The sequence below is a fragment of the Arachis ipaensis genome, chromosome B2 (assembly GCF_059453495.1).
Source record: "Arachis ipaensis isolate K30076 ecotype BB chromosome B2, ASM5945349v1, whole genome shotgun sequence".
Classification (NCBI taxonomy): Eukaryota; Viridiplantae; Streptophyta; class Magnoliopsida; order Fabales; family Fabaceae; genus Arachis; species Arachis ipaensis.
The window spans coordinates 4,705,195-4,732,252 of record NC_142437.1 but is presented as its reverse complement, the minus strand read 5'-3'; the positions used below and the strand labels follow the sequence as shown (position 1 = coordinate 4,732,252).

Below are 27,058 nucleotides of genomic sequence, written 5' to 3'. Positions count from 1 at the left end.
GTTTAAATATTTAAGGGTTTAGATTTTTTGGTTAATTGTGACTAAAGTGTGATTGAATTAATTTCATTGTTTAATTTGATTAAACTTTGCAGCTTTTGTTGTAATATAATCTTAGTATACTCTGGGATATCCAAAAAAGTACAATAAAATTATGCTCTTAATATTATTGGACAAACGGTACAACTAATTATCACTATCATAATTCTCTTGACAGGTATCTTATAATCTTTATGTTATTATTTTTCTACAGCTTTTGAATCAATATTGAGTTGTCGTATGTTAAAACATAATACTTAAGTGATGACATTACCAAAGCATAATACAGGAAGTTAATTACAAAAAAGAAAATTAAATTAAATTAAAACGATGAGCATAAAAAGCATATTCAATTTTACACCACCTAAAATAATATTCATTTAATAATTAAAATAAAATACTATCTCCGACCAAAAAGAAAAAAAAAAGGGTTATTTACGTAGCGATTTCAAATTACGGTTATATCTCTTATGAAATTATTTATTCATTTGAAATGAGAGGTTTTGGCGCGACTATATAAAGTGTGGGAAGCTCTGAGAACCGTTGTGTTTAGAGAGAGTGGTGGTTCTCCTTCCGCAGCTTCAACTTCTGTGAAGTTCAGAGAAAGAGAGAAGAGAGAGAGAGAGAGAGATAGAGAGAGAGAGAGCTAAGCTTTGATTTCCGATCAAGCATGGGGAAGCAACTTCGCAGTGACACTACTTCCCCCGCCGTGGATGTGCCGGCGGCAAAGAGAATCCGGCGAAGCAAGACTATCTGCTCGTGCTCCTCTCCTCGTCCTCCCTTCCTCTCTGCTCATTCTACTTTCTCATGGTTCTCTCTTTCGCTCTCTAAAATCTTTTTCAACTTCGAAATTTCTATTTCAGCAACTTCGCGCGTTTATATATTCATAGGAATTTGAATTATAAATGTGGATCTGTGGTCGCTGCTTGCAATGTATGCATCTCCGAGTTACCGATCGGATTTTCGTCTGGATCTGTTGCTGTTTGTGATTTTTCTTAGTAGCGATGATCCGTTTGGCTCAGTTAGCTTCTGTCATTCTCAATCGTTCTTGTTCTGTTAGCTGGTTTTTTCTGCTTTGAATAGAACGAACCACTGTGCTTGTTATGACTTATGAGATTCGCTCTTACAAAATATCATTTATGATATATATACGTTAATTCTGATATCTCGGTTGGTTTTGAATATGCGGTGTTTTGATCTATGATATGGTGCTCGTTTTGCTCGATGAAATTTTGAATAGGATTCCGGAAATCGGATTCGGATTTTGAAATTACTAGCTGAATATATCGTGTTCTTGTGAGATTGTTTGAGGGAAGAGGAATTGATGAGAGATCGCATCATCCGTAGCTGGTGTATGATTTTTGTGATTTGAAACATTTGCTTCATTCCGAATGTGTAGATCGTTCATCTCCCTTATCAGTGAGAGCTATCTGCTCAATAATGCACGCGCGTTTTTTAGACCATCACTCTGCCAAATCTTGTTTGTGGATATTTGAATATTTGAAAAATTTACACTGCTTGATCCCGTTAAACTCTGTTTTTGTGTTAGAATCTGTGTTTGGTTGTGGCAGTTTTTTTTTTCCATTCTAAATAGAAATGCTAATAGAAACGTTCAAATCGTCGTTGTCTATAGCTTCTACTTTTAGCAAAATAATTCATGCAATCTACTAACCGAGTCAATCTTTTTTCGCCCATTAATGTTTTTTTAATATTAAATTTTAAACTCTAAATTTTAAATTCTGTAAAAAAAATTAAAAATTTAAAAAAATAATTTTATAATAAAAAAATTAATAATATTACCTAAGTAAAGATTAGTTTCTTGTACTTATCTTTATTACCTGAGAGTAATACTATTCGTTAATAATAATTTTGTGAGATTTTTACTAATACAATAAAAATAGAGCTTAACTAATATTTATCTTTAAAACAAATATTAAGATTATCATAATTAAGAGTTTTAAATATTTTATTTTAATAAATATAAAATAAATATATTAAAAATTTAAATTTCTTATTTTTTTCATAAAAACTGTTTTTCATTGATAACCTTAGTCTTAGTATGTCTTAAAAATACATCTTAGCTGAATCTTAAAAATAAATACCAATCTCACTACAATTAAATACTTCATTTCTTTTAACGTATATAGCGTATACTTTTTAATGTCTACTCTTGATTGGTTAACGTTGTAAAAATAATAAATATCATTATTTTTTCGATAAATGATTGTGAATAACTTCAATTTATTATTATTATTTTATTCTCTGAATTAGTATTTTGCAATTCCCAATGCTTAACGTGAAGGTATGACGAGGACATTTGGACAGAAATTGCTAAGTTTTTGGATGGAAAATCTCTTATTATGCTGGCAGCAACAAACCAATGGTTCAGCCGCGCAATTATGGATGATGGTATATGGAAGTTCGTTTGCATTCGTGATCTTCAGGTCCCACCCCCTCAACGCGTGGCATTCAGTTGGAGTCAGCTGTATAAATCAGTATTCGGTAAGATCTAAAAACCCTTACCCTTCTTGAAAGTTCAAAAAAGTTTTTTCAATACACTAACAAATAGTGTATATTATACGAGTCATAGTATTACTATTTGTAATTTTACTATATAATGAACTAAGTGAGTGAATTACGATTGGCCAAGAATGGGTAAGGAATTCAGAGTAGGATAACTGGGAACTCGAGAAAATATGAATGTGTACAGTCAAAGGGAAATTTCTTTAGAAAAAGGAAATTTGCTACTTCCTATTATAACTAAGTCAACTTATATTGATCCAATACCTGTTACAATGCATTGTCACTGCCCAATTTACTTGGATTTTAAAATGAATTATGCAGATGGAAGCCACTCCTACATGTTCCGTCAGCAGGAGAAACACATTGGTGAGTCGGTTCTATGTTACCCTGACATCACTCCACGCCAGTCGCCAAAGGATTTATCTATTTTTGTATTTATTTAATGAAACTAGAGGTTTGAATTTTCTCAAGGAGCGATGGAAAAATACTGCCACAGAAGAAGACAAGAATTAAACGTAGGAGACGATAATATTATTGCAAAGGCCGTGTAACTCACAACAAATTGTAGTAGATTCCATGCACAATTGTTAATGTGTTCACAGGGAGCATAAGCAAAATTATTGATCTTGTAACTAACTGTTTCCAATGTGCTATCAGATTGGATGCGTATTGGCGCTTTTTCTTTTGATTCTTCAGTAGCCATCCTGGCTGAGAGGCTTTCTTTTCCGGGGAAGATCAAGGAGCGTGAAACCTTGGAAAAGATGTTGCGGTCCCAAGGTTGTTGCGTGGTAGAAAACGTTAAACCTGGAATCTGGATAGCTGGTACCTCCCAACCAAGCCAACTTCTATATCTCAGGACTATAGTATTGAAACCAAATTAAATCATTTTCAAAATAAATAAATAAATCATCAGGAAAAAATTAAGAATGAACTTTTTTCAGCCAACAATCATTGAAGATATCTTTCCCTTTAATTTTTTTTCTCCCTTTAATCTTTACTCATCCATTATTTTGTTGGCTGAAAAAGGTTCCAAAACTTAACTTATATTTGTTGGTGCCATTCTTATACCTATTGAAAAGAACTTATATTTGTTGATACGGTTAAATTTTCAGACCTGCAGCTTGTACGATGCCCAGTTTGTGATCTGAATACTTGTGATGGTAAATTGAATATTATGAATGAAATACTGCACATCCTATTATACTGCAATTGTCTTTGTAATTTGGACATGATAAATAGAATCTTCACGAAAACTTAGGTTCTGCCATTAGGGTGGACAAGATTAAAAATAAATTTGACAGATTTTTCTTATTTGATATAGGAACAATGCAGACATTAGATGCAAGGCACATAGAACTATTCCTCTGTGAAGGGTACAAAAATGGGAGCTGGGATTACCAGTTGGTGGGATCTCATGATATCAAGAAGCGAGCAGATGGGGCTGCTGGCGCCATTTTTGACGCCAAACACTTGGAGGACTCTTCCACATCTGGTAGCCTTTTGATACTTCAAGCCTCATCAAATGTGTTCTTAAGGATAAATTAATGTTAGTGCATAAGGAAATCACATTCGGTTTATAGGACCAGAATTATTTGGAAATTTTCAGTTTCAATTACAAAAGTTAACTTTGCAGAAAAAGAGTGAATTCATATACAGATAATCCATAATAAAAGAATATTATTAGCCTCAAACAATCTGTTTTTAATTAATTTCCAAAATTATATGACAGCGGTATTTGATTACAAGTCATGGATTGGAAAACCAAATGACTGGCAGCCCAAGGCCATGATTGCTTTTCATGCAGTTGCTGTGAACACTAATTTACAAGAAAATGAAGGTAAGAGGCTTAAGATTTCATATATTCCTGTATTTATCACTGGAATGAATCTCAATCTCAGCAAAACCAAAATCCCAAATTTCTTAATTACATTGTCCTTAGTCCTTAGGCCTTAGCAATTTATCAGTTTCATTTGATTTTTATTTTTAATACACTTACCTTGATTTTCATGATCTTTTTCATCTTTCTTTTAATATAAGCAGGTATTAATGTGAAATACCATGCCATGAGGGCAGGACCTGATGGAGAAGTTGTCTCCATAAGAATCTCTCAGCAGCTCCTGTGATTCAATCTCCATAGTTTCTACATTAGCCATTAAGCTGCCTTAGCTTCTTGACATTTTTTTATACTACTATAGGCTTATACCTGAGAACAATTATTTGTATGGATTTTTCTACGGTGCTGAAAGAGAAAAGCATCCGCTGATGCTAATGATGTAGTGTCACAATGTTATACTTCAGACGTGTTCCATAGGTATTTTGACTGTAAGAAGTGTTGAGTGTTGTGTTAGTATAGGGTCCCACAAGAAAGAGTTGTTGTCAGTAGATAAAAAAAAAAAAGAAATTCACTTGAATAAATTGTTCAAAGATTAAAATTATGCAAATGTCTTAAATTTAAATTAGTTACAGGTAGATCCTAAATAATTCTATATAAATTGAAGTTAGTAATTGAATTATATCCATACAAGTAAATCGAATCAATTGAATTTAATTTACACTTTATGCTAAATTGAAATAACTAAACTTGACTTGGTAAAAGAAAAAAGTTTTATAATAAATCGACACAAATAAATTCGATTTAGCTGAATTTATATCACTAAATATAAATCGAATGGATTTACATTTTTTTTTTCTGACGGTAAGACAAAAGGAAAGAGAGCAAAGGAACAAATTTACATGGTAAGACCTATCCTTCAATTCAACTTCAATTAATTATTATATTATTTTTCACTTCAATTGCTTTCAATGCAAATATATGTATTTATTTATTAAATACTCGTATTTATGTATACATCATATTGTATTATATAATATAAAAATATAAAGCGAACTCAATTGATTCAATTTATGTGTATTGATATAATTTTATTTAACTAGATTCTATTTACATAAAATTATTTAGCACAGACATATAATCAATTTAAATTTAGAATGTCTATATAATTTTAATCTTTAAATAATTTATTCAAGTGAATTATCCATTATAAAAAAGTAATTAGGATTGAATTTATTCATTGTAGTGTGTTAATGATTCCTATAAAAATGAATTTAATAATAGGTGGTGTGTGTAAACCAAGTGAACCCTAACAATTTTTTTTGGTGAGGTGGGCCTAAGATGTTGTATTAAAGATTTATTTAGAGAATTTTCTTTGGGCGCTATAGGAAGAAAGACATAAGATGATCCATAATAAAAAAAACTCATTATGACATGTGTTGAATTAAGAAATTAACTAAATTAATTAGTGATGACAAATATTATTTTTGGGCAAAATAAATAATTAGTGTTGTTTAATTTTAATCACTTATTTCTAATTATTTATTGCAGATCTTAATTCAATATTAAGCAGCCCAAATGAAATGCAAAACAAATAGCAAGGATGATGGGCTGAAAGCAAAAATCAAAAGCCCAAGAAAAAAAGCAAAGAAAGAAGCCAAAGGAATCAGATGGGCTGAACGGGTTACATGAACCAAACCGATCTAAGTCCAAAGTGAATTTCAATTCCCTCCATCTTGCCTTACCAAAAGTAACGTTACTCTCCTCTCTGATCAAGTCAAATCAAAGCTTCAGAAAAGTAAGAAAGAGAAAGAGAGAAAAAAGCTTCTTCCCTAAGCTAGTAACCAAAGAAGCAAGAGAAATAAAGTTTAAACTTGAAACACAGAAGCTAAAACAGAAAATCCAAACCAAATCAAGCTTAGGTTAAAGGTAATCCATCTCATCTTGCATGCATCAGATCTTCTTCTCTTCTTCCCAACTCTTTGCTATATCCGAAAATGGCATTCAAGGAAAAGTTGTTCTCTGCCCTATTCTGGTGTACATCTACGGTCACAAGTGATACTTGGGGACCAAGTAGTTTCTCAATGGCTAAGATCAAGTTGATTATGAGAAGATTTCTATAGTTACTGTTTTATGGCTTTCGGTCAAGATGAAGAAGTCAGAAGCAAAGTTTCTACTCTAAGGTTTAATGTGAAAAAGTGAATCTGTGGGTTGGTGAAACTCAAGGCTCAAGGTGTTGATCTTAGAAGAAGAACCAAGCAACATGCAAGAAGATAAAAGAAGACCTTCTGCTCATTTAGAAGCAAGGAGAGAAAACCAGTGAATAGAGGTTTTGTTCTGAGAGAGCTCTTTGAAGAAGTTCAACTAACTGGACAGTGTAACTTAATCAAAGGTGCATTCCGCCAGTATGAAGAACTGAATCAGAGGCTTGCCAATCTGGTTTTTCGCATAGCACAGAGGCTGTTGATGAAATCAATCTCCTTCATGTTTTACAGATTGTAATGTACTTTTCAATGTTTATCTTTCTGTAATTTCTTGAGAGAAAAGGCATTGTGAGAAAGCTCAAGTAAAAGCCATGAGTGGAAAAAGGCTGAGTGAAACACTTGAGAGAAAAGCCTAAAGTTATTTTCAGATTTCTTTAGGTATGTTTATGTCTTGTATCTTGTACCTGTGAGGTATCTCTTTTTTAGTTGGGTTAGCACTAAGAGTGAATAGTTAGGTATTAGCATAGCCAATGTCAAGTTAGGTTAGAATTTGAATGTGAAAGGATTGAGTCAATCCTGTGAAATTGGTGTATGTAATACTGTTAACTATAGTAAAATTCTTAGGAGACTGGATGTAGATTGCATAACACAAGGCAACTGAACCAGGATACATGCTGGTGTTAGCTTTTCTCTTCTCTGCTGAGCTCTGTTTTCTGATATTCATGAGACAAAAATAAATTGTCTCATAAATTTCCGCTGCTGAGTTCAAACAAAACTTGAATTGAAAGTTTGTTTTAAAATGGTAGTAACAGCAACTTAAAAGGAAGGCATAGATTCAACCCCTATTCTCTAAGCTTACCACAACCTTCAACATGAGACACTAAATAATTTTTCACCGAAGATATGTTTCTAAAAACTGAATGAGCCTATGATCCAAAGAAAAAAAAAATTGAATAAGGCTATGAGCCTATGACAAAGTAAATAGTTCCTAAGAGTTTGTCATTTATTTGCCAATTAAAACGCATGTATTTAAAAACAAATGGAACTGACATTATTATTTAGTTATCAATTAAAAGTGACTGTAGTTATTACAATTCATGGTGTGTATAGCTACAATAAATTTATTTGGGTTTAAAGTTTGATGGTTTGTGAAGGGCCATAAGTCGAAAAAGACAGACACAATGATTGATGCATTAAGAGTATAATTAAAGTGATTTCAATTTTTAAAATATTGGGACATTTGGTTATTTCAATTTTTAAAATATTGGGACATTTGGTTATCAAATATTTTAACGTGAGTCTAATTAGTGACTTCATAGCAATTCGACAGATTAGTTTTGGAGTAGTCATGAAAAATTTTAGTGGAAAGAGGTTTATGGTTGTAGTTATAATTAGGGACGATGTTCGGATTTGGATTTAGTGTTTAGGTTTAGCAATTAATTAGTTTGATTTGGGAAAAAATTAGGATTACATTCGGATTATGGTTACACTTGTGGTTAAAATTAAGATTAGGATTAAGTTTATAGTCAGGGTTAGAGTAACGGCTATGACCGTGGATAGATTTAAGGTTAGGATTGTACTTAGGGTTACAGTTATGATTGGACTTACGAAAAGAGTTGTCATAGAATTAGAGAATAGGAGAAATATGAGATGGGCTTAGAATTAGGGTATATTCATAAAGAATTTTCAGAGGGTAGGATTAAGAATGTGGTTAGGATTAGTGGTTTAGTGCCAAGATCAAGTTTAGGGTTACATTCTGATTTAGAAGGTTTAACTGTATTTCAGTAATTCATTATCAATGCCTAAATTTACCTCATGTTCAGAAGAAAAATAAAAATAAAAATAAAAATAAAAAATATTAGTTTTTTTTTTTAAATATTGACTTTATTAAAAAATGAGTTAATTTAACTTAAGACTTATCAACTATGATGCACGGACACTGACACGGACATGGGACACGACACGACACGGGACACACCGACACGCGAATTTTAAAATCATACATGACACGGGGACACACATATATATAAAATATAAAGTATTTTTTAGATAAATTGTAATGATATTTTGATATTTTATTAATATTAAAATATAAATTAAAATTTTTAATTATTTTTAATGTCTTATTTTAATTATATCAAGTATTTAAAATATTTTGTTTTAATAAATAATAATATATACTATATCTAAATTTATTTTAAGAATATATGTTAAGAATAAAACTGGACACGCGGACACGTGATTGTATTTATGTGTGTCCAGGCGTATGCATATCCGGAGAAGAATTTTTTTTTTTTTTTGTTAAGATACGGTTGGACACAGCAGACACACGTGTTGGACGAATGTCGGTGAGTGTCGTGTCCGAAATGTGTCCGACACGCAGATACGATAACTCAGCGAAGTATCCGTGTTTCGTAGCTTATCAATAATCCGAAAAGTTCTAAAAATTTAGATTTAAAAAATGAGATATATATAATTAATTAACTAAGAATTTTTAAAATAGAGAGAGTATTTAAAATAAAATTTAGTGTATACAATTCTTTAGATAAATATAATATTAGGAAATAAAATAAATTCAAATGAATATAAAATTTTTTGTGGTTCTTAATCTAATAAAATGATGTTTTTGAGTTAATTCTTTGTGAAATGTATGACAGATATTGTACCAAGTCGGTTAAGTAAATATTCATGTTATAAATGTTAGTGAAGTATATACTGTGACTGAAAAATATAGATTAAATATTTGTATGATGGATTTTGTTAGATCATGCGTAAAATGTGTGAGCGTGATTAGAGTTAGTTAAAATATTGTGTGTCATAAAGTGTGATTGTTTGTGTATATATATATATGCACTAGATGAATAATAGAAGAGTGTGAGAATGTAATTACTAATTAACTGTTTAAACTTTTTTAATTTTTTTTATTAGTTTATAGTTTTATAATGGTTCAACTCTTTTTAAATTAAAAATTAATTAGTTAATTTTGTTCTGAATTCAATGGGATGTTGTGCAGCGTTATAGAATATTGGTATATTTTTTGGTGAAAACTCAAGTAAAGTGGACTTCATGTGAAGTTAATATTTGAGAGCCGTGAGATGATTTAACTGATTTGACTAAATTTTTATTTAACGGCTCTTAGGTATCAATTTCACGTAAAGTCGACTTCATCTGAGTTTTCACCATATTTTTTTATGGATATGAAATTATTTTTTTTAATTTAAAAATCACAAATTAGAGACTTAGATTTTGGGTGTGGTGAATTTAAATTTTTGGTTAGCATAGATTAGAGGCTTCAATTTGTGTGGGCCGGAGTAAATTTTTTTAAGTTGCAACAAATGAGTAAGATGGTTTTGAAGTTAAAAAAATTTTAAATTATAAAAATCTAAATTAGTGCTAAGAATTTGATTTCACCATGTTAAAAATTTGGAATTTTGATACTTTAAATTTTGTATTTTATTTTAGAGAATAAAGTATAATTTTTTACTATTTATTTTATAAATGAGACTAAAAAAATCAAGGTTGCGAGAACCGGACCGGTCAATAAACCGATGAGGTTACTGGTTCAATGGTTCACTGGTTCGACCGGGGTTCGACCGGAGTTCAACCGGTTTAATTAAATATTAAATAAAATTATTAAAAAATCTAAAAATAATTTTAAATATATAAATTCAATAATTTATAACTTAATAAAATTTAAAATTTCACGTAATAAATTATCCATAACTTAATATTAGAGGTTCACAAACAACTTCAAATATCAAAGTTTATAACTAAACAATTTCATAGATCATTAAGGAAGAGAAATATAGTGATACTAAGAATTTGAAAAGTACCACGTTCAACTCTTAATAGCAAGTTTAAAAACAGAGCAATTTCTAGAAATTTGGGTAGCAAGTAGCAGCAAAATATAAGCACATGAATCCAAAAATTGCAATTAACATGAGAAAAGCATGGATTGCATGTACAGAGGCAGCATCAAACTTAATTTCACATGTACAATTCAGCAAGGCAGCAGGTAGAATCAGGTCACATGAAACAGAAACAGCACAGTAATGATCACACCAACATCATTCAGCAAACAAGCAGTATTAAGCCATGTTGGATAATCAAGAACTGAGCAATTATCCGGCCTAGAATCCTCTAACCACAACCTAGCTTCCTAACAGCATATATATCTATCTATCCTAACAAACAGAATTAATCAGCAATCTAACAAAAATTAATAACAGAATTAATAAAAGAAAATAAAGAAACAGAGCAGGAAGCAGGGATGAGGCAGGGACCTGGAATGTAGCAGAGACAGACTGGGAAATAGAAAGGGGAAGAAGAGCAGAAGTAGTGCCGCCCAGAGTTGGTGGTGGCCGGCTGAGCTCGCGGCGGCGCAGAGGGCGGCGCGAGTGGCGGAACAATGCAGGGCAGAGAGATTCAGCTTCTCTCTGTGGCAGTGACGAGAGCTGAGTGAGGGCAGAAGCGTTCGAAGGGAGGAGGAGAGGCGAGAAGAGAAGAGGGAAGGTAAGAATGGTGGTCAGCTTGCCGGACGATGGGTCGCCGGAAACTGCTGTTGTTGGCTGAGAGAGAGACGAGGAGGCGGTGAATGCTGTTGGCTGAGAGAGAGAGGGACTGCTGGCGCCTGGCTGAGAGAGAGAGGGAAGTAGCGCCGTAGTAGGTTAGGGATTTGGGTGGGTGAGACTGATGAGAGTGAGGGAGAAGGGAGAAGGGAGAAGGGATGCCGTGGTGGTTGCCGTGGTCAACGCCGTCGCTGCTGTGGCCGTGGGATGCGGTGGCAATGGCGGTGGGATGCGGTGGCGAAGAGGGGCTGCTCGATCATGGCCGCGACGGTGAGCGACGACCCGCGACGGTGGCGCTTGCTCCGGCGTCTGTTTCGATACACGGCGTCCGTTGACTGCCGTCTGCAACAGCTCCAGCCTCGAGCCTAGGGTGGGAAACTGGGAATGTGAGTGTCTTGGAAGGTTTTGGCCTTTTGGGGGATTAGGGATTTTCGTGAAGTGGGCAAGTGGCTGTATCGATGGAGCTCTTCAGCATTTTTTAATTTTTTTTTAAATTCAAACGACGCCGTTTTCATAACATGGGGGGAGAGAACCGGTGCTTTCAAAAACCGGACCGGTTTGTCCGGTTCGCCAGTTAATCACTGGTTCGCCCGATTTTTCCACCGATTTTTTATAGGGCGGTTTTGTAGATGGACCGGACTGGCTAGGTGACTGGTTTTCGATTAATCCAATTGAACCGGCCGATCCGATCCGATTTTCAGAACATTGAAAAAAATTTAAAAATGAGAGATCACACCTTACCTTCTCATGTAAAAATTTAAAATTAAAAAATGGAAGATCAATTTTATACCCATCCAAAATCGAGTCTTTGATTTGTGATTTCTAAATTAAAAAAAATTAATTCTATTTCCATATATAAGAAATATACCAACACTTCGTAATCCTCCATAATACACAGATTCATTACGAAAAAAATTAGCAAGTTATCCATTAGTTATAAATGTTTACATATCATGCATAAAATTTTTACATATCATGTATAAATTTTTATCTTTATATAATAAAAAAATAAATAATAATTAAAAAATTTGTATAAATTTTACATGTCAAAATGTCTAAATTTGTCTCTGAGAGTTGTATTCTCAAAATGAAAAAGTATAAGTAGACAATAATTTCTGTGAACAATGTGAATAATGAGTTAAATAAAGTAAAAATACATTACATTCTTAAATTACTCACCTAAATTTTAATATTAGGATAATCATCCATACACTTAATAAATTGAACATCCGTTGTTCATATCGTTCAAAAAGGTCATTAATTACCTAACACTGCTCTCTCAAAATTTTTAATTTATCTGAATTTTATGTAGGTTTCTATTTGAAAAACGACCCTCAAGAGATGAGTATTCTCCTCAGTCGATTGAAGGAAAAAGAAAGAAAAAGTTGAAATAAGAAAGAGAGAGAAAGCGCTCATAACTGGCATAATAAATTCTCGAAATTTTATGGAACCTATTTTCACCTTCCCCTCTATTGAGAATACGAATCAGTTATATTTACAACAAAAGTAACAAAATTATTATAAAAAGATTAAATTTATTTTATTTTATAATATTTTATAATAAAAAATTATATATTAATGTAAAATAATCACATTTTATAACCCTATATATATTTTGTTACTAAATATTTGACAAATTGTTATATAATAGAGTTTCTTGCATTCAGTGATTTACTCTAACTTGTTCTACTATTCATAGTCTTTGTTATGCTCCTATTTATTTAAGTTATAACCTGTATTCAACAAGCAAATTTTGAAAAATATCTAATATTAGAGATTTTGTTCTTTAAAGAGTTAAGCTCATACGACATGTCTCCTTTTTTATAATTTGTTACAACGGATTACTTTATACCTTATTTTTATATAAACTGCTGCATTTTATAATCTATGGTCTAATTCTTTCAGAAATCACAATACTTGTAGTAGTTTTTATTTTGCACACATTTCAATAGCGAATTACATGCATATTATAATCGGTTACATATAGATTAAAAAAATATAACTATGTAACCTATTTTTTTTTGAAAGGAAGAGCTCAACACAGCAAGTGGAGCATAGAAATATCAAACAGAAAAGTCGCAATTCTAAAGGAGTACCATATAAGAAATACTAATTGATGCCCCTGTCATCTTTGACATTGTCATCAGCAACAGAAGGGATCCACACCTATCCTTATAGTTCATGGAGGACTGGTAGATGATATCGTCAACCCATTTTTCTTCCTTCTGAAAAATCCGCCTATTTCTTTCCAGCCAAATATTCCAACAGAAACATACCATCTACCTGTTGCGCTCCTGTTTACTAGTTGATAACTTAGTCCAACATTGAAAATGTTCCTTTAGCGTTCCCGAGCATGACCATTGCCTTCCAACAAAAGACATCCATGCACACCACACCTGCCAAGAAAATCCACAACCAAGAAACAAGTGGTAACCAGATTCAACACTTTCATTACACAACACACAGACAACATCTTCCTGGTTAACCACTCCCAGCCGACTCAGCCTCTCCTTCGCATTGACCTTTCCAGTCAAGACAAACCATATGAACAATTCAACTCTAGGTGGGACTAAACCCTTCCAAACTGTCCTAGTAAAGCTGTAGCTCGCTATATCCTCCAAAAGCATTTCCACCTGCATCAGTTGCACAAAGGAGTTAGTAGAAAATACACCCTGTTTATCAAATTTTCACACAACTCTGTCCTCTCCCCATATACTAGATTAACCAGTCTTAATGTTTCATGCAACTGGTTCACTAAGTCCAACTTCCATTGGAAAGGCTCTCGCTTCCATTGGAAGTTCCATCTCCACTCTAACCCGTCCCAAAACCCACAATCCCTTATGACGGATCCTCTTTGGTTTGAAACTGAGAAGAGCCTTGGAAAAATGATCTTTTAGGGTCCCACCACGCAACCATACATCTTCCCAGAACCGAGTTCCTCTCTCATCGCCAATCTCTATAGACAGCCCATTGATCATCTTCTGTTTTAGTGTTGATCCTTGAACTGTAGTTGACAGATATCCTTCCATGGCCCCCGGGTAGGTAACACCTGGGATGACAACATCACATTGGGGTTGAGGTTGTTACAAGAGCATATCACCTTCTTCCATAAGGGGCAATCCTCCTTCGAAAACCGCCACCACCACTTAAAGAGAAGGGCTGTGTTACGCACCATGGCATCCCCGACACGTAGTCCCCCTAGTTTTTGGGGGGCCTGCACCACCTCCCACCTAACCATTGCCATACCAAACCTACCATCCTCCTTACTCCATAGGAACCTTCTCTGTAGGGAAATCAGTTTCTCTACAACAGCCTTTGACATTTTATACAAACTCAAATAATAAACTGGTAGGCTATTCAAAACAGATTTAATAAGCACCAGCTTGCCGGCTTTATTTAGAACCTTGGCCTTCCAAGTTCCAAATGCTCAGCTTCTGCTCCACTTTTTCTATAACGGGCTTCCAAGTCTTCATCAACCTCAAGTTCGCTCATAGTTGGATCCCCAAATATTTTATCGGAAGGGAGGCCACCTTACAGCCCAGCACTCTAGACATACGGTGTATCCACTGAACATCACAATTAACAAGAATCAGGCTAGACTTATCAAAATTAATAGTCAGCCCTGACATGAGCTCAAAGCAACGCAGGATTTTCCTGTAATTTTTTATGGTTTCTTCCTCCGGGAGACAAAACAGAACAGTATCATCCGCAAACTGAAGATGTGACCGCTCAACGTGATCTCTACCCACCAATAACGGTGAGATTCGCCCATTTCTTACCGCCTCCCTGAACATCCTATGCAGAACGTCAGCAACAAGAACAAATAGAAATGAAGACAATGGATTCCCATGTCGCAAACCTCTTCCCATGCCACAAACCTATTTTAAAAAGTTGCAATTGCATAAATTTTAAATCAATTTGATTTATTTATGTAATTTGTTCTCAACAAAATTAACTCTATCTCTATATATAAAAAGTACACCAATACTTCACTCACAATGCTGCATAACACGCCGAATTGAATCCATTTCGAAAAAAATTGGCGAGAAGTTATCCCTTCTGACGGTATATGCTCACAATTTGAGCAAACTCGGCCATCTTCGTACAGGGCCATCGGACCGAAAAAACTATGGTCCGGATAAACAATTTCAAAAAAGACCTCACACTATTATTATATTCTTTTCCAGCTGCGTCATTAGAATCATCGTTACACTTACCATGTTCAAATCATCTTTCTTAATGGGATATTAAATCATAACTAAGAGACAGCTACTGTTAACTCCCACTTCTACATATGCCGCCATCGCACACAGTGAGAATTCACAGAAATTCACGTAGAAATAGGGATGTGCATGGACCGGGTGAAACCGGATTTGATGTGACACAGACCCGGCTCGAAATATATACCGGGCCTATTTGTTAGACCCGAACCCGACCCTAGACCCGATGAAACCTATACACTTTCGGGCCACGATTATACTAGGTAAAAACTAGGTGAAAATCGGGCCGTTAACATTATATTACCTTGATACTTTCTTGTAAGTTAGCATGTAAAAATATCCAAATTTCCAAGACTCCAACCATTATTTGACATGGTAAAATTCACTTAGAAAAATATAATAAAAAGTAACTCATCTCTAAAATTAAAGTATAACCATAATCAATACTGATATTGCCTAATAACACCAAATATTTAAATTAATACAAATAACACAAAATTATGCATTAGTCTAAAGTCTTATGCATTTTAAACATAAAATATTAACTTATAGTGTTATATATAATGACTAATAACACAAAATATTAAGGTTTACAATACTTAAATTTCACATAATAATAGCCATCATCCATCACTAATAACACAAAATATTAATTGTGTATGATGACCGGGCCGATTTCGGGTGACCCGAGTTATGGCCCGGACCCGACCCGAAATAATGACCGGGTCTACTTTTGAGACCCATATCCGGCCCTAGACCCGATGAAATCACATCAAATTAGCCCCTAAAGTGTTCGGGACCGGGCCGGGCCGGGCCATGCACACCCCTAAGTAGAAATTTGGGAGATGATTATCCTCGATGGGTTGGTACTGAGGATTGAAATCTAGAAGATGCAGCACGTTCGGATCAAATCCATTTCAATTCCTCCACTTTGCTCTAACGATGACTTAACAAGAAAATCAAGAAATGTTGAAAGGTATCATGTGAAGGATTTGAATTAGTAATTCCAAGTAATTTACTAACTTAGGTTGACATTGAATTAGTAATTCGCCGATGAGTTATAGCTCAAATGACATAGTCTTTTCATACTCAATTAAAAAGTTGTGAATTCGAGTCTCCTATTTTTGGTAAAAAAAAAAAGAATTAGTAATTCTTCACATAGCTGCCGTAAGCCATACTCTTACCTTCTATATATCTCTGTCACTCACTGTCAGTCTATTTTATTACATTAATACGCAATATAAAATATAATTTGACTTTCAAGTTTGTTATATAAAATTCGATTGAGTTTTGACTACAGTTTCTTCTTCTTTCTCTTCTTATAAAGTCCTTTTCCTATTGCCTAATTTGTTCACCTTAAGTTAGAGAGCAAATGGGAACCCTAACGAAGAAGATTCTTTCTCTTTTCTTCATCTACCCTGTAATATTAGCTTCTGACTGCGAATTTTCTTGGTGTGAAAGCATGCTCATTCGTTTCCCCTTTCAACTTCAAAGCAACCAGCTTCAACATCCTTATTGTGGTTACCCTGGTTTCAAATTAATCTGCACCAATGACGCCAAAACAGTTCTAGATCTTCCATTCTCTGGAGAATTCTATGTACGCAACATAAACTATCTAACACAGCAGATACAAGTCTATGACCCTGATCAGTGCCTTCCAAAACGTCTTCTAAGCCTCAATCTTTCGGGTACCCCCTTCATTGCCATGTTGAGTCGCAACTACACTTTCTTAAGCTGCAATTCTCGCAACGCAGCGTCGCGGTCCGTTCCCATTGATTGTCTTAGCAATTCAACATATTTTGTATCTGCTGTGCCTTCAGGGGACTTGGCCAATAATTCATTGCCAGTTTCATGCAAAGTTATTGGAAGGCTTTCAGTTCCATTTTCAAGCACAACAGTTGTGAGAAATCTTGGTGATGATCTTATCCAAGATCTTCAATTAACATGGAATAAACCTGATTGCAGAGTATGTGAATCACAAGGAAAATTGTGTCAATTTGAGAACAATACCAGTGATAGAATTCGTTGCTCCGATGATTACAATACAGGTAAAGATTTTCTGTTCTTCATTCTTCATTCTCGTAGGAATCAAATAACATATTCATAGGACTAACACAGGAGAATTATTTTTACCAATTATTTTTTGTGGAAACTCAGGTGCAGTCGACTTCACGTGAAGTTGATAGGTGAGAGCATTAGATTAAAATTTAGTCAAATTAGTCTAATCATCTAACGCTCTTAGATATCAACTTCACGTGAAGTCGACTGCACATGAGTTTCCACCATTATTTTTATGTTCAAAAATGTTATTTGTACACCAAAATCAGCCACTAATATATTTGTGTATAAATACATATGGTAGTTTCATTTATTTTCAATATATATTGATATTTTAACATATATTTTATACGAGTAATGTTACATGTACATTAAAATTAACCATCAAAATCAGCTATCAATAATAAATACATGTTAGAATATAAATATACATTAAAAATAAATTAAACCACACATATATTTATATACAAATATATTAGTGGCTGATTTTAGTGACTGATTTTGATGTACAAATAGTATTTTTGATTTTATAATGGTAGTTGATTTTAGTGGTTGATTAGTTGTTTTATGTTTAATTAACTTAACTCCTAATAAAGAGAGCAAGAATAAACATGGTATTCATTTACATGCTCAAGTTACAAACATCCATTCCAAAAATTTAGGTCAATGGTTTACCATCACTAACGATAACAATGGGAGTTTTCTTTTTTGTTGGTTTGTTTATAACGGTTGACTTTATGATTTAATTTGCATGTTGGCATTAAATTAATGAAAAATTATGCTAGATTGCTAGGTAAAGTGACATCCGTACATATTCAAATAAAAAAAGTCAAATCATCGCTGCTAATGAATATGTTGATTTGTTTTCTCAATCAAATTCATCCCTATACATACACAGTAGTACAGTACTACTATATTACTAAATTTTTAATAGCAAAGTAACAAAGTCAGATTAGTAATTTAAACATTAAACCCACCAGCCTATTGCTTACCAATTCCGCTACGTTATCAACATCATTTCTGCTAACTTTTGTCAACTCTTATTTATAACTGTATTTAATAAAAATGTTTTTGTAGATATATCTAATAAAAATACTTTTCTAGATGTATCTCTTTATATATGTATTTAAAATATAACAATTAATTATTATTAATAATAAGTTAGTAGATAATATATTGATATCCTATACTTTTCTATTGCTTACCGTGTTTTATTATATTATTATTTTGATTGCAAGTTACTAAGCATACAATAAAAAACTTGCCTGTATCTATCAGCTACGTTACTTCGTTCTTATGATAAGATTTTACAATAACCAAATTCTATTGGTGATATCATAATTAGGAAAGGCTAGCCATCACATTGCTTTCTAAAGTTATATACAATCAGATATATAAGAATCATATATATAAGAGTAACTCAACCTATGACAGAAAGAGAATACATTACTAATTACTATACTCAGATATTTATTCATTTCATTTTAAAAAATAGGTATATACAATAAAAAGAATGATTTCATTTGCATACACTGTCACTATAAAAAAAATTTACATGATCAGTTAATTATGTACTATCGCATTAATAAAAGTAACTAATAATTATTAAATTTATTACTTTAATAATTATCTAAATGTATGAAATAGATTAGATGATTGACTGAAAATTTTTACCTGTCCGTGCATTAAGAAATAATTCCAATAAAAATATAACAATACTTAGTACTTTATTAAATATAACTGCTAATCGTCACCAAAAAAAAAAAATATAACTGCTAATCATTATCTAAATTAACAGCTAATTTTTAAATAGATTTTGATAGAATAATAATCATTACTGTATCCATCTAAACTTTAGTTGATAGTGTAAAAAAAAATGGAAATGTTTGGTAACCAAAGAAAATTAGTCAAAAACAGCCATAATTTGCCTTATTTAGCATTCATTAATTGTTGCGACAATTAATGAATGCTAAATAAGGTAAATTCTGGCTGTTTTTTTTGTCTCCCTAGCATTACCCAAAAAAAATCATTTATAGTTACAATATTACATTTATTTACAAATACAACTAAATTGTCGAATTTTATTTAGGGTAATGCTAGGGAGACAAAAAAAAAAAATAGCCAGAACTTGCCTTATTTAGCATTAATTAATTATCGCAACAATTAATTAATGCTAAATAAGACAAGTTATGGCTATTTTTGGCTGATTTTCTTTGGTTACCAAATATTTCCGTTTTATTCATATATCAATTCCTAAAATGTGTGTCCAAATGATGCCTAAAGATTAAAGTTGCAAATATCATTTCCTTATGTATTATGTTTATTTGGTTTGAATCTTTATTAGGTGGTACATCAAAGGGACTTTTAGCCTTCAGAATAATCACATTATGCATAATTGGACCAGCTTGTATCTTTGCTGTTGTGTTAGCATGCTGTGTGTACTACAGAGATAGAGTTTCCAATGCTAATGCTGCAAGGAGAGCACTACAATTAGCAGCAATAACACCACATCCTCCTGAACCTCCCATTACCACAACTTTGGGATTGGATGAAACTACAATTGACTCTTATGAGAAGCTTGTGCTGGGTGAGAATTTATATAATAATGCATATATAAATATTTCAATTTTGCCCAGTATTCATATGTTACTAGCTACTAGGTTACAATTACATTAGACATTTTCTAAGATTGTATATTTGAAAATTAGGTTTAATTAATTTATCAGTCCCTAATTTTTATAGTTTCATCAAATTTTTAATATATTATATTTTGTAACTAAGTCCTTATTATGACAAACATGTTAATAGAATATTTTGTTAAACAAAACTAAATATTCAATCAAGTATTAAGCAAGTTGGTTTTGTTTAACGGAATATTTCTTTAGTTTCAATGTATAGGGATCCAATTGAAAAGAAAGAAAAATATAAAGAACTAACTAAAAATTTAATGAAATTATAAAAACGGATAAAATAATTAAACTTAAAAAATATTATACTCAATACAAATATGTATATAACAACATCTTATGAACTTGAAAATAACATTATAAAAGGGAAAGTGATAATATTTTTTGCTTTCTTGTTATTATATCTATTATTTAGAACAATTCATTATATATAACATATCATAATTATTAATTAAGACAATGCTATAAAAGCTTGATTAAGAACATTATAAATATTCAATATCATGCTACATAGTAAAATTTAACTTTTATATACAGTCAATGTAGGAGAGTTTTATACAAACAATTAATCATGTACTATCACCTCAGTGAATATAACTAATTTTTAACTACATTACTTAAAAAATTATCTTAAATATATGAATCTAATTGGATGATTATATAAAATTTTGTTATATTAACAGTACTATGAAGATTAAACTCGACTTAATAATATTGCAATATTGGTGTTTACATTTTATTTATATAAGAAAATAATCATATTTGTATTATTATGGAACATAGGTGAGAGTAAGAGGGTGCCAGGACCCAATAATGGAACATGTTGGATATGCTTGGCAGAGTACAACTCCAAAGAGACCATTAGATGCATCCCTGAATGCAAACATTGCTTCCATTCAGATTGCATTGATGAGTGGCTTAGAATGAATTCAACATGCCCAGTTTGCAGGAACACTCCAACTCCATCCCCTTCATGATATCATGTCTAGTAGTGCACCTTGATTGCTCAATCATTAAAAAGTTGTATCTATGTGTAGATACCATTGCAAGATTCACATTTTATTTGTTATCTAATAACTAATAAGATGTCGATGGTGGCAACTTGTAGGGAATGTGAATATAGGCAACCAAAGGATGAAAAAAAAAATCCCGTTAGAGAGCCAATAAAATATTTGTACAATGTGTATAATAAACTATTTATTTGGTCTAATATGAGTTAAAAAATGAACATTCAGGATAAAATACTATTAATTTCTCAAACACAATACACCCATATTATTCAGAATAACCATCCGGATACCAGGGATAATAAACATATGATATGAATCGAACATCTCTAAAATCCCATTCTACACATTGTAGAGATACTCCATTAGCTCCCTATACTTCTTCAAAAAAAAACTGCTTCATATAACTACCCATTCTTTGAAAAACTGCCCTTCATGGCATTAGATATTATTCTTGTCAAATATATATACTTTAATTTTGTGTATAAAAATAACATGGCGCTAAATCATTTAGAGATAAAAAAAAACATTTTTTGTTTACATCAAATAATAACTTTAACATTTATAAAGGAAAAAAAAAAGGACGATAATGAAGTACTATATACAGTCGTATCGAGTTGGTTTTTGTTAACATGATATATATAATATAGGAAAGTTTTCAAGTGGTCCAGACCACTTTTCTGGATCTCTGATGATCCATGTACGGCCGGTAACGTTTTTTGAGTTTGTCCTGTAGCGGTTTGTGAAATTACGTTAATGTCCCTGAAGAAAGGCAAAAATGACGACAGGAGGAGTGCTCAGCTCAAAGGAAAAGTGAAGCCGAGTAGCCCCTCAGCAAGCTGGCGTAAGAGGTAGAGTGCTTGGGCTGTAATACGCTGTCGTTTTGGAAAACCCCATATGCCCTAATCTGATAGTGTGGTCTCACCCATGGAGGCTTCGAGGCCGTCTTCATCCGTCATCGTTTGTGTTGTTTGTGTATGTAGTTAAAGTGACGGTGGCCTTCGACTTGTGGATCGGTGATAACGGCGGAGGTTGGAATGTAAGTAAATGGCTATCGCAGCGGAGGCGTTGTTTATCTCACCCGCCCGATCGCACGAGTTCTCACCATAGATCGCGGGTCGTGTTAATTAAAGGCGGTGGAGATCGCACAATTTTGTTCGTCGACGCGTGGGTCCGATCGCCCTGTGTAAGTCCGTCGATGCGTGGAACTCATTCTGCCATTTTCCGTTTTGTTTCCAATTTAATTTTTCCATTGTGACATTGTTGCTGAAAGTTTAATCTGTCTCTGAAATAATGGAGTTTTTACTACCCTAATTTGATGTTGTTGTTGTTCTTGATAATTATGAAAAGATATCGTATGCGGTTGTTGAAAATTTGTGTGATGTGTTAATGTTGTTTTAACCCCATTCTTGATCTAATGAGATGATTGAGCAAAAATTGTCGTCTGAAAAAAGTTGAGGTAATTGATTTTGTTGCTTAATCCGGTTACAAACCCTTGAATTTGGTGCTCCAAAGAATGCGTTATTGTACTCTGTTTTTTTAAGAAAAAGCCGTCGGCATTTATTTTTTTACAAATTGCTTTGTACCTACCTGTATTGTTAGTAATGTTAGGAGTTAACGGTGAACGTGTTTGCTTCTTTGTGTCGTAGTTGTAATGCATGTGGTGTTTTTGGAAGTTTGTGTATGTAGTAGGGAAGTGGAGGCTGTGAGGATGTTGGAAGCATGTTGGATAGTAGATGTGGTGGTAAAGTAAGGGTTTTTGATGTATGTAAGTGTCATAATTTTTCATTGATAGGCTGAGTCAGTTTTGATTCGGGCAAGTTGATTATAGTAACTGTGGCAAAGAAGTTTGTGCAATCCCTAGTTTATTGTTTGTTATAGTTTGACATGTTTGGCTTTCAGATAATAATGGCATCAAGTAGCAAGTTTTGCAAGGATGCGTGTATGTGGAATGAGCCTCTTGTGGACAACTGGATGGAGGGCAATGCTGGTGTGTCGAATCCACAGGTACGACGGGTATACGTGCCAATCTGTATAGTGTGTGAGTGGATTCGAATTGGATGGGAACGGTCTGTTACACCAGCTGGGTGGTATTGTTCATGGGGTTTTACTCTTAGCAGGGGTGAGGGTTATGCTGTGAGAAGTTATATTCTATGTGGTGACTATGATGTGACGAGTCTGATGCGTATAAGATTGCATCTGCAAAATATACACTGAGACTAATTTAAAATGCAAGGCTTTGATGTTATTTAGTGTTAATATGCATGGATATGCAATATTTAAACAGAATGCATTCCACATAATGGCAGCTGGTAGCATAATGTTTGTCTTCTTATTTCAGGACACAATGTATGATACCAGAGTGGAGGAAGATGCTGAGTCATCCGATTGGGAAGGTAGGGGGGCTTCAATGTTGCCCGTTTTTTTGGGTTTGGATGGGTTGCGAGCTGAAGATGTTCTTGAAATGGAGTTCTCTTCACCTCAGGAGGCTAGCGGCTTCTATAACAATTACAGCCGACTAAAGGGCTTTGCATCAAGGCGAGGCAAGACGGTTAGAAACACTGCCGGAGAGATAGTGCGGTACACGTTTGTTTGTAATAGGCAAGGATTTCGAGAGAAGAAATGGTTGGAAAAGGTTGATCGCAAAAGGGAGCATAAGGCTGTAACCCGATGTGGATGTTTGGCGGAGATGAGGATAAAGAGGAAAGAGGGTAGTGGGAGGTGGTATGTGTCGCGTTTTGTCGAGGAGCATAACCACGAACTTGCGTATGGGAAGCTTGTTGATTATCTGCGGTCACACAGGAAGATATCTGAGGTAGAAGTTGCTCAGCTAACAAGCATGAGAGAGATTGGGATTAGCATACCTAAGATTTATGAGTCCTTCGCAGCACAACTAGGGGGTTTTAACCTGGTAACATTCACAAAGCAAGATATGTATAATGAGATACGGAAACAGAGAGGTCTGCAAGGCGGAGACGTAAGTGCAGCTGTTAGGTACTTGGAAGGTCTGGCACGCATGGATGGGAAAATGTTTTGGCGCTACAAGTTGGGATCAGGGCAACACCTATGCAACTTGTTTTGGAGCGATGGTCGTTGTCAGGAAGATTATGCGATATTCGGCGATGTGCTAGCATTCGACGCTACCTATGGCCGCAACAAGTACAACCTACCTGTTGTAGTATTTTCCGGAGTAAACCACCACAACCAGACATGCGTATTCGGAACAGCAATGGTGTCATGCGAATCGCAGGAGTCATATATTTGGGTTCTTCGCCAGTTTCTGGAATGCATGCAAGGTAAGGCACCGCAATCAGTCATCACGGATGGCGACCCGGCCATGCGTATAGCAATCCGCACCGTTTTTCCTGACGCACATCATCGGTTGTGTGCCTGGCATCTGCTGAGGAACTCGACTGCTAACATAAGCGACCCGAGATTCACACAAATGTTTAGATACTGCATGCTGGCAGATATGGAAATCGAAGAGTTCGAAGCGTATTGGGAGTCAATGGTCAATGAGTGCGGTGTCAGGGAGGTTGAGTGGGTTAAGGACTTGTACACCAAAAAGCACGCTTGGGCAACCGCATACATTCGTGGTAGATTTTTTGCTAGAGTACGGACAACCTCTAGGTGCGAGTCACTACACGCCAAACTAGGGAGGTTTGTTGAGAGCAGGTACGGGGTGTTAGAATTTGTCAGAAATTTTCAAAGGTGTGTGGATTTTCTGCGTGACACCGAGGATGAGCTAGACTTTCGTTCATGGTACGGAACACCTGTGCTACAAACGGAGTTCGTTGAGCTGGAAAAGTCTGGATGGACTATGTTCACCCGCGAAATGTTTCTCAGATACCGGGATAGCCTGAAACGGTGTGTTCGTGTTAGAATATGTGAATTTGATGACAGTGACAACCCTCATGCATATACTCTTCAGAAGTATCGGAGGCCTGAGATGAATTGGAAGGTTTATAGGGACCATATCTCGAACAGATTTACTTGCAGCTGCATGCGCATGGAGTCGTTTGGCATTCCTTGTGTGCATATCCTTTCCGTTTGTGTAAGGCTAGACTTGGTGGAAATCCCTGAAAGCCTGGTGCTGCGTAGGTGGTCTAAGGCAGCCAAATTGGAGATACATAACCAATGTGGTGAGCAACACACTGCTGAACCAAGTGTGACCTATAGGACACGATTGGGTGCTTTCTCCCAGCTGTGCAAGCGTTTAGGGCGCGTTGCTTGCATGAGCGATGAAGACTTCAAGGTTTACTCAAACAAGCTTATGAGCGATGCTCTGTTCCTTGAAATAAAGTACGGCTTAAGACCATTAACGGATAATATGACAACAGCAAATGACTGCGGGGTGAAGGACCCCATTCGTGTCAGGACAAAAGGCACGGCTCGGATGAGTCAAGCAGGCGGTTCTGCGCCGAAAACGAAAAGAAAGTGCAGCACATGCGGGAAGCTCGGGCACCGGAGGACTAGATGCCCCATCGGAGGCGCGCAACCTTCAACGAGGAACAAAGAATCACTTGCTGGCAGAAATAAACGCAAGCGAACGAAGGTTACCACCTAACTTATTCCTGCATGGTCTATTTAGTATACGACGTTACCAATAAAACTAACTCTATGGAACGGTTTAATATTAATGCCATTTAAATCTCTGAACTCAACTAAACGGTGTTTTTGGAGCAGCAGTAGTTATTTCATTATTATGTTCCTGCACATATGTTTTCTAAAAATTTTAGAAAATTAGTGTGTGCGTAAATAAAATACAGTTAGTGATTAATGCACGCAGGCCATTCTCTATGTGTAAATTTTTTGATTCCCATTGAACTGTGTGTTAACATGTTACCTGTTTTGCCGGTATATACAATGCCCGACGATGGTATAGCGGCAGTCCTTGTTTTAATAAGATTAAACTCACAAGATACTACTGGGCTTTTATTAAGGCAGCGTCTTTACAAATCGTTCATGCTAATCATTGTGTGCATAAGTATGATTTAGCCACTACAATGTTCATGCTGCAAGGCGTTCCCTTATCATTGCCTAATTAGTGTCTTAACAGCTATGTGGTTTGACATGCTTGTTAATATGCAACAGGCACCCGTCGTTGTCCCAGATAATTGTCCGCCTGAAAATGCATGTCAAGCTGGATGCGACTTATGGGAACAATTTTCGCTTGCAGACCCCTGACGACGGTCGACTTAGTTGTGGGCTGTTATTCCAACTACGATGTTAAGGACGACATGTTAGCCTGAAACCGAATATTATCTGATTTCTTATGTTTGCATATAAGGATGTTGTTAATAATAAACTGGTAAATCTAATTTCTATGTTATTCGGTGGCTACAATGTTAGACTCTGCTCGTACTGACGTTTATTCATATGAACACTAGGTCAGTTGTGGTTTCTTATAATAAATTCCATAATGGACGGGATTATGCGGATTAGTTGTATTTTATGTGCTGTATTACCCATGATTTTGACGTTCTGCGTTGAGGATTCATGCATGAAGGTATTGATTTAGGTAATGTAAACCGTGATGTGTTCCCATATGGCCCCAAAAGTGACATAAATCGTGCATGAAGGTTTGCCCTTTCACCCATTTGGGTTATTTATATATTCAACGTCATAACCGGTAAACCGTTTCAGATGGGGTTTGTCCAGTTACGCAATGATCGGTGTTTCATTGGTCCACGAGTACACCGATCCAGATTCAGTATTTTAACTATATGCATTCATACCCTAATAGTTAAAAAAAAAATCATGTGAACAATTCATTAAATGCAGATATTCTAATATGGCCTATTTTTTGTTTTTGCAAACATATATAATCTGAAATTTTTTATCTATAACATTCAAAAATAAAGAAGCTTTAGCCTAGAAGAGCTGATTGTTATTGTTAAATATCATAATAGGTTACAGTTTCA

The 27,058-nt window shown here is 34.5% G+C and overlaps 4 protein-coding genes and 1 long non-coding RNA gene across 10 annotated transcripts; 3 read left to right on the top strand and 2 right to left on the bottom strand.

Moving 5' to 3' along the window:
• The first annotated feature begins 640 nt into the window (after nucleotides 1-640).
• LOC107626663 (putative F-box protein At3g61730) lies at nucleotides 641-4,703 on the top strand. Its single transcript, XM_016329560.3, has 8 exons — nucleotides 641-846; nucleotides 2,339-2,538; nucleotides 2,881-2,925; nucleotides 3,217-3,381; nucleotides 3,672-3,719; nucleotides 3,881-4,051; nucleotides 4,289-4,396; nucleotides 4,600-4,703. The coding sequence occupies exons 1-8, from the start codon at nucleotides 707-709 to the stop codon at nucleotides 4,680-4,682; spliced, it is 960 nt and encodes a 319-aa protein (XP_016185046.1). The 5' UTR covers nucleotides 641-706; the 3' UTR covers nucleotides 4,683-4,703.
• LOC110268648 (uncharacterized) lies at nucleotides 3,069-11,626 on the bottom strand. Of its 6 annotated transcripts, none has more exons than XR_002356924.2 (3): nucleotides 10,878-11,626; nucleotides 3,628-4,879; nucleotides 3,069-3,417 (listed from the first exon to the last, which is right to left on the bottom strand). It is a non-coding gene; the product is annotated as an uncharacterized LOC110268648 (long non-coding RNA). The 6 variants fall into 6 exon arrangements; XR_015905464.1 differs by having other exon boundaries at nucleotides 3,674-4,879; XR_015905463.1 differs by having other exon boundaries at nucleotides 3,069-3,820; nucleotides 3,958-4,879.
• Nucleotides 11,627-13,271: 1,645 nt separating this feature from the next.
• LOC110269141 (uncharacterized) lies at nucleotides 13,272-15,276 on the bottom strand. The gene is made up of 5 exons (XM_021116796.1): nucleotides 15,160-15,276; nucleotides 14,719-15,040; nucleotides 13,910-14,211; nucleotides 13,559-13,795; nucleotides 13,272-13,328 (listed from the first exon to the last, which is right to left on the bottom strand). The coding sequence occupies exons 1-5, from the start codon at nucleotides 15,274-15,276 to the stop codon at nucleotides 13,272-13,274; spliced, it is 1,035 nt and encodes a 344-aa protein (XP_020972455.1).
• Nucleotides 15,277-16,707: 1,431 nt separating this feature from the next.
• LOC107628128 (putative RING-H2 finger protein ATL21A) lies at nucleotides 16,708-21,320 on the top strand. Its single transcript, XM_016330933.3, has 3 exons — nucleotides 16,708-17,430; nucleotides 19,785-20,027; nucleotides 20,911-21,320. The coding sequence occupies exons 1-3, from the start codon at nucleotides 16,755-16,757 to the stop codon at nucleotides 21,102-21,104; spliced, it is 1,113 nt and encodes a 370-aa protein (XP_016186419.1). The 5' UTR covers nucleotides 16,708-16,754; the 3' UTR covers nucleotides 21,105-21,320.
• Nucleotides 21,321-21,890: 570 nt separating this feature from the next.
• On the top strand, nucleotides 21,891-26,321 carry LOC107626661 (protein FAR1-RELATED SEQUENCE 5-like). The gene is made up of 6 exons (XM_088505562.1): nucleotides 21,891-21,978; nucleotides 22,118-22,173; nucleotides 22,827-22,898; nucleotides 23,037-23,141; nucleotides 23,422-25,689; nucleotides 26,229-26,321. Exons 1-6 carry the CDS (start codon nucleotides 21,891-21,893, stop codon nucleotides 26,319-26,321), a joined length of 2,682 nt encoding a protein of 893 aa, XP_088361688.1.
• Nucleotides 26,322-27,058: the final 737 nt, after the last annotated feature.

Excerpts from the sequence above, each read along its gene's own strand:
- LOC110269141 (XM_021116796.1), bottom strand. The coding sequence starts at position 15,276 with ATGGCCCTGTACGAAGATGGCCGAGTTTGCTCAAATTGTGAGCATATA. Across the intron at positions 15,041-15,159 it reads TCGGCGTGTTATGCAGCATT|GTTTGTGGCATGGGAAGAGG; the intron begins GTGAGTGAAGTA and ends TTTTTAAAATAG. Across the intron at positions 13,796-13,909 it reads AAGTTGGACTTAGTGAACCA|GTGGAAATGCTTTTGGAGGA; the intron begins GTTGCATGAAAC and ends CAACTGATGCAG.
- LOC107626663 (XM_016329560.3), top strand. The coding sequence starts at position 707 with ATGGGGAAGCAACTTCGCAGTGACACTACTTCCCCCGCCGTGGATGTG. Across the intron at positions 847-2,338 it reads GCTCATTCTACTTTCTCATG|GTATGACGAGGACATTTGGA; the intron begins GTTCTCTCTTTC and ends CTTAACGTGAAG. Across the intron at positions 2,926-3,216 it reads TCAGCAGGAGAAACACATTG|ATTGGATGCGTATTGGCGCT; the intron begins GTGAGTCGGTTC and ends ATGTGCTATCAG.
- LOC107628128 (XM_016330933.3), top strand. The coding sequence starts at position 16,755 with ATGGGAACCCTAACGAAGAAGATTCTTTCTCTTTTCTTCATCTACCCT. Across the intron at positions 17,431-19,784 it reads CTCCGATGATTACAATACAG|GTGGTACATCAAAGGGACTT; the intron begins GTAAAGATTTTC and ends AATCTTTATTAG. Across the intron at positions 20,028-20,910 it reads TTATGAGAAGCTTGTGCTGG|GTGAGAGTAAGAGGGTGCCA; the intron begins GTGAGAATTTAT and ends TATGGAACATAG.
- LOC107626661 (XM_088505562.1), top strand. The coding sequence starts at position 21,891 with ATGTCCCTGAAGAAAGGCAAAAATGACGACAGGAGGAGTGCTCAGCTC. Across the intron at positions 21,979-22,117 it reads TAGCCCCTCAGCAAGCTGGC|TTAAAGTGACGGTGGCCTTC; the intron begins GTAAGAGGTAGA and ends TTGTGTATGTAG. Across the intron at positions 25,690-26,228 it reads ATAAACGCAAGCGAACGAAG|GCACCCGTCGTTGTCCCAGA; the intron begins GTTACCACCTAA and ends AATATGCAACAG.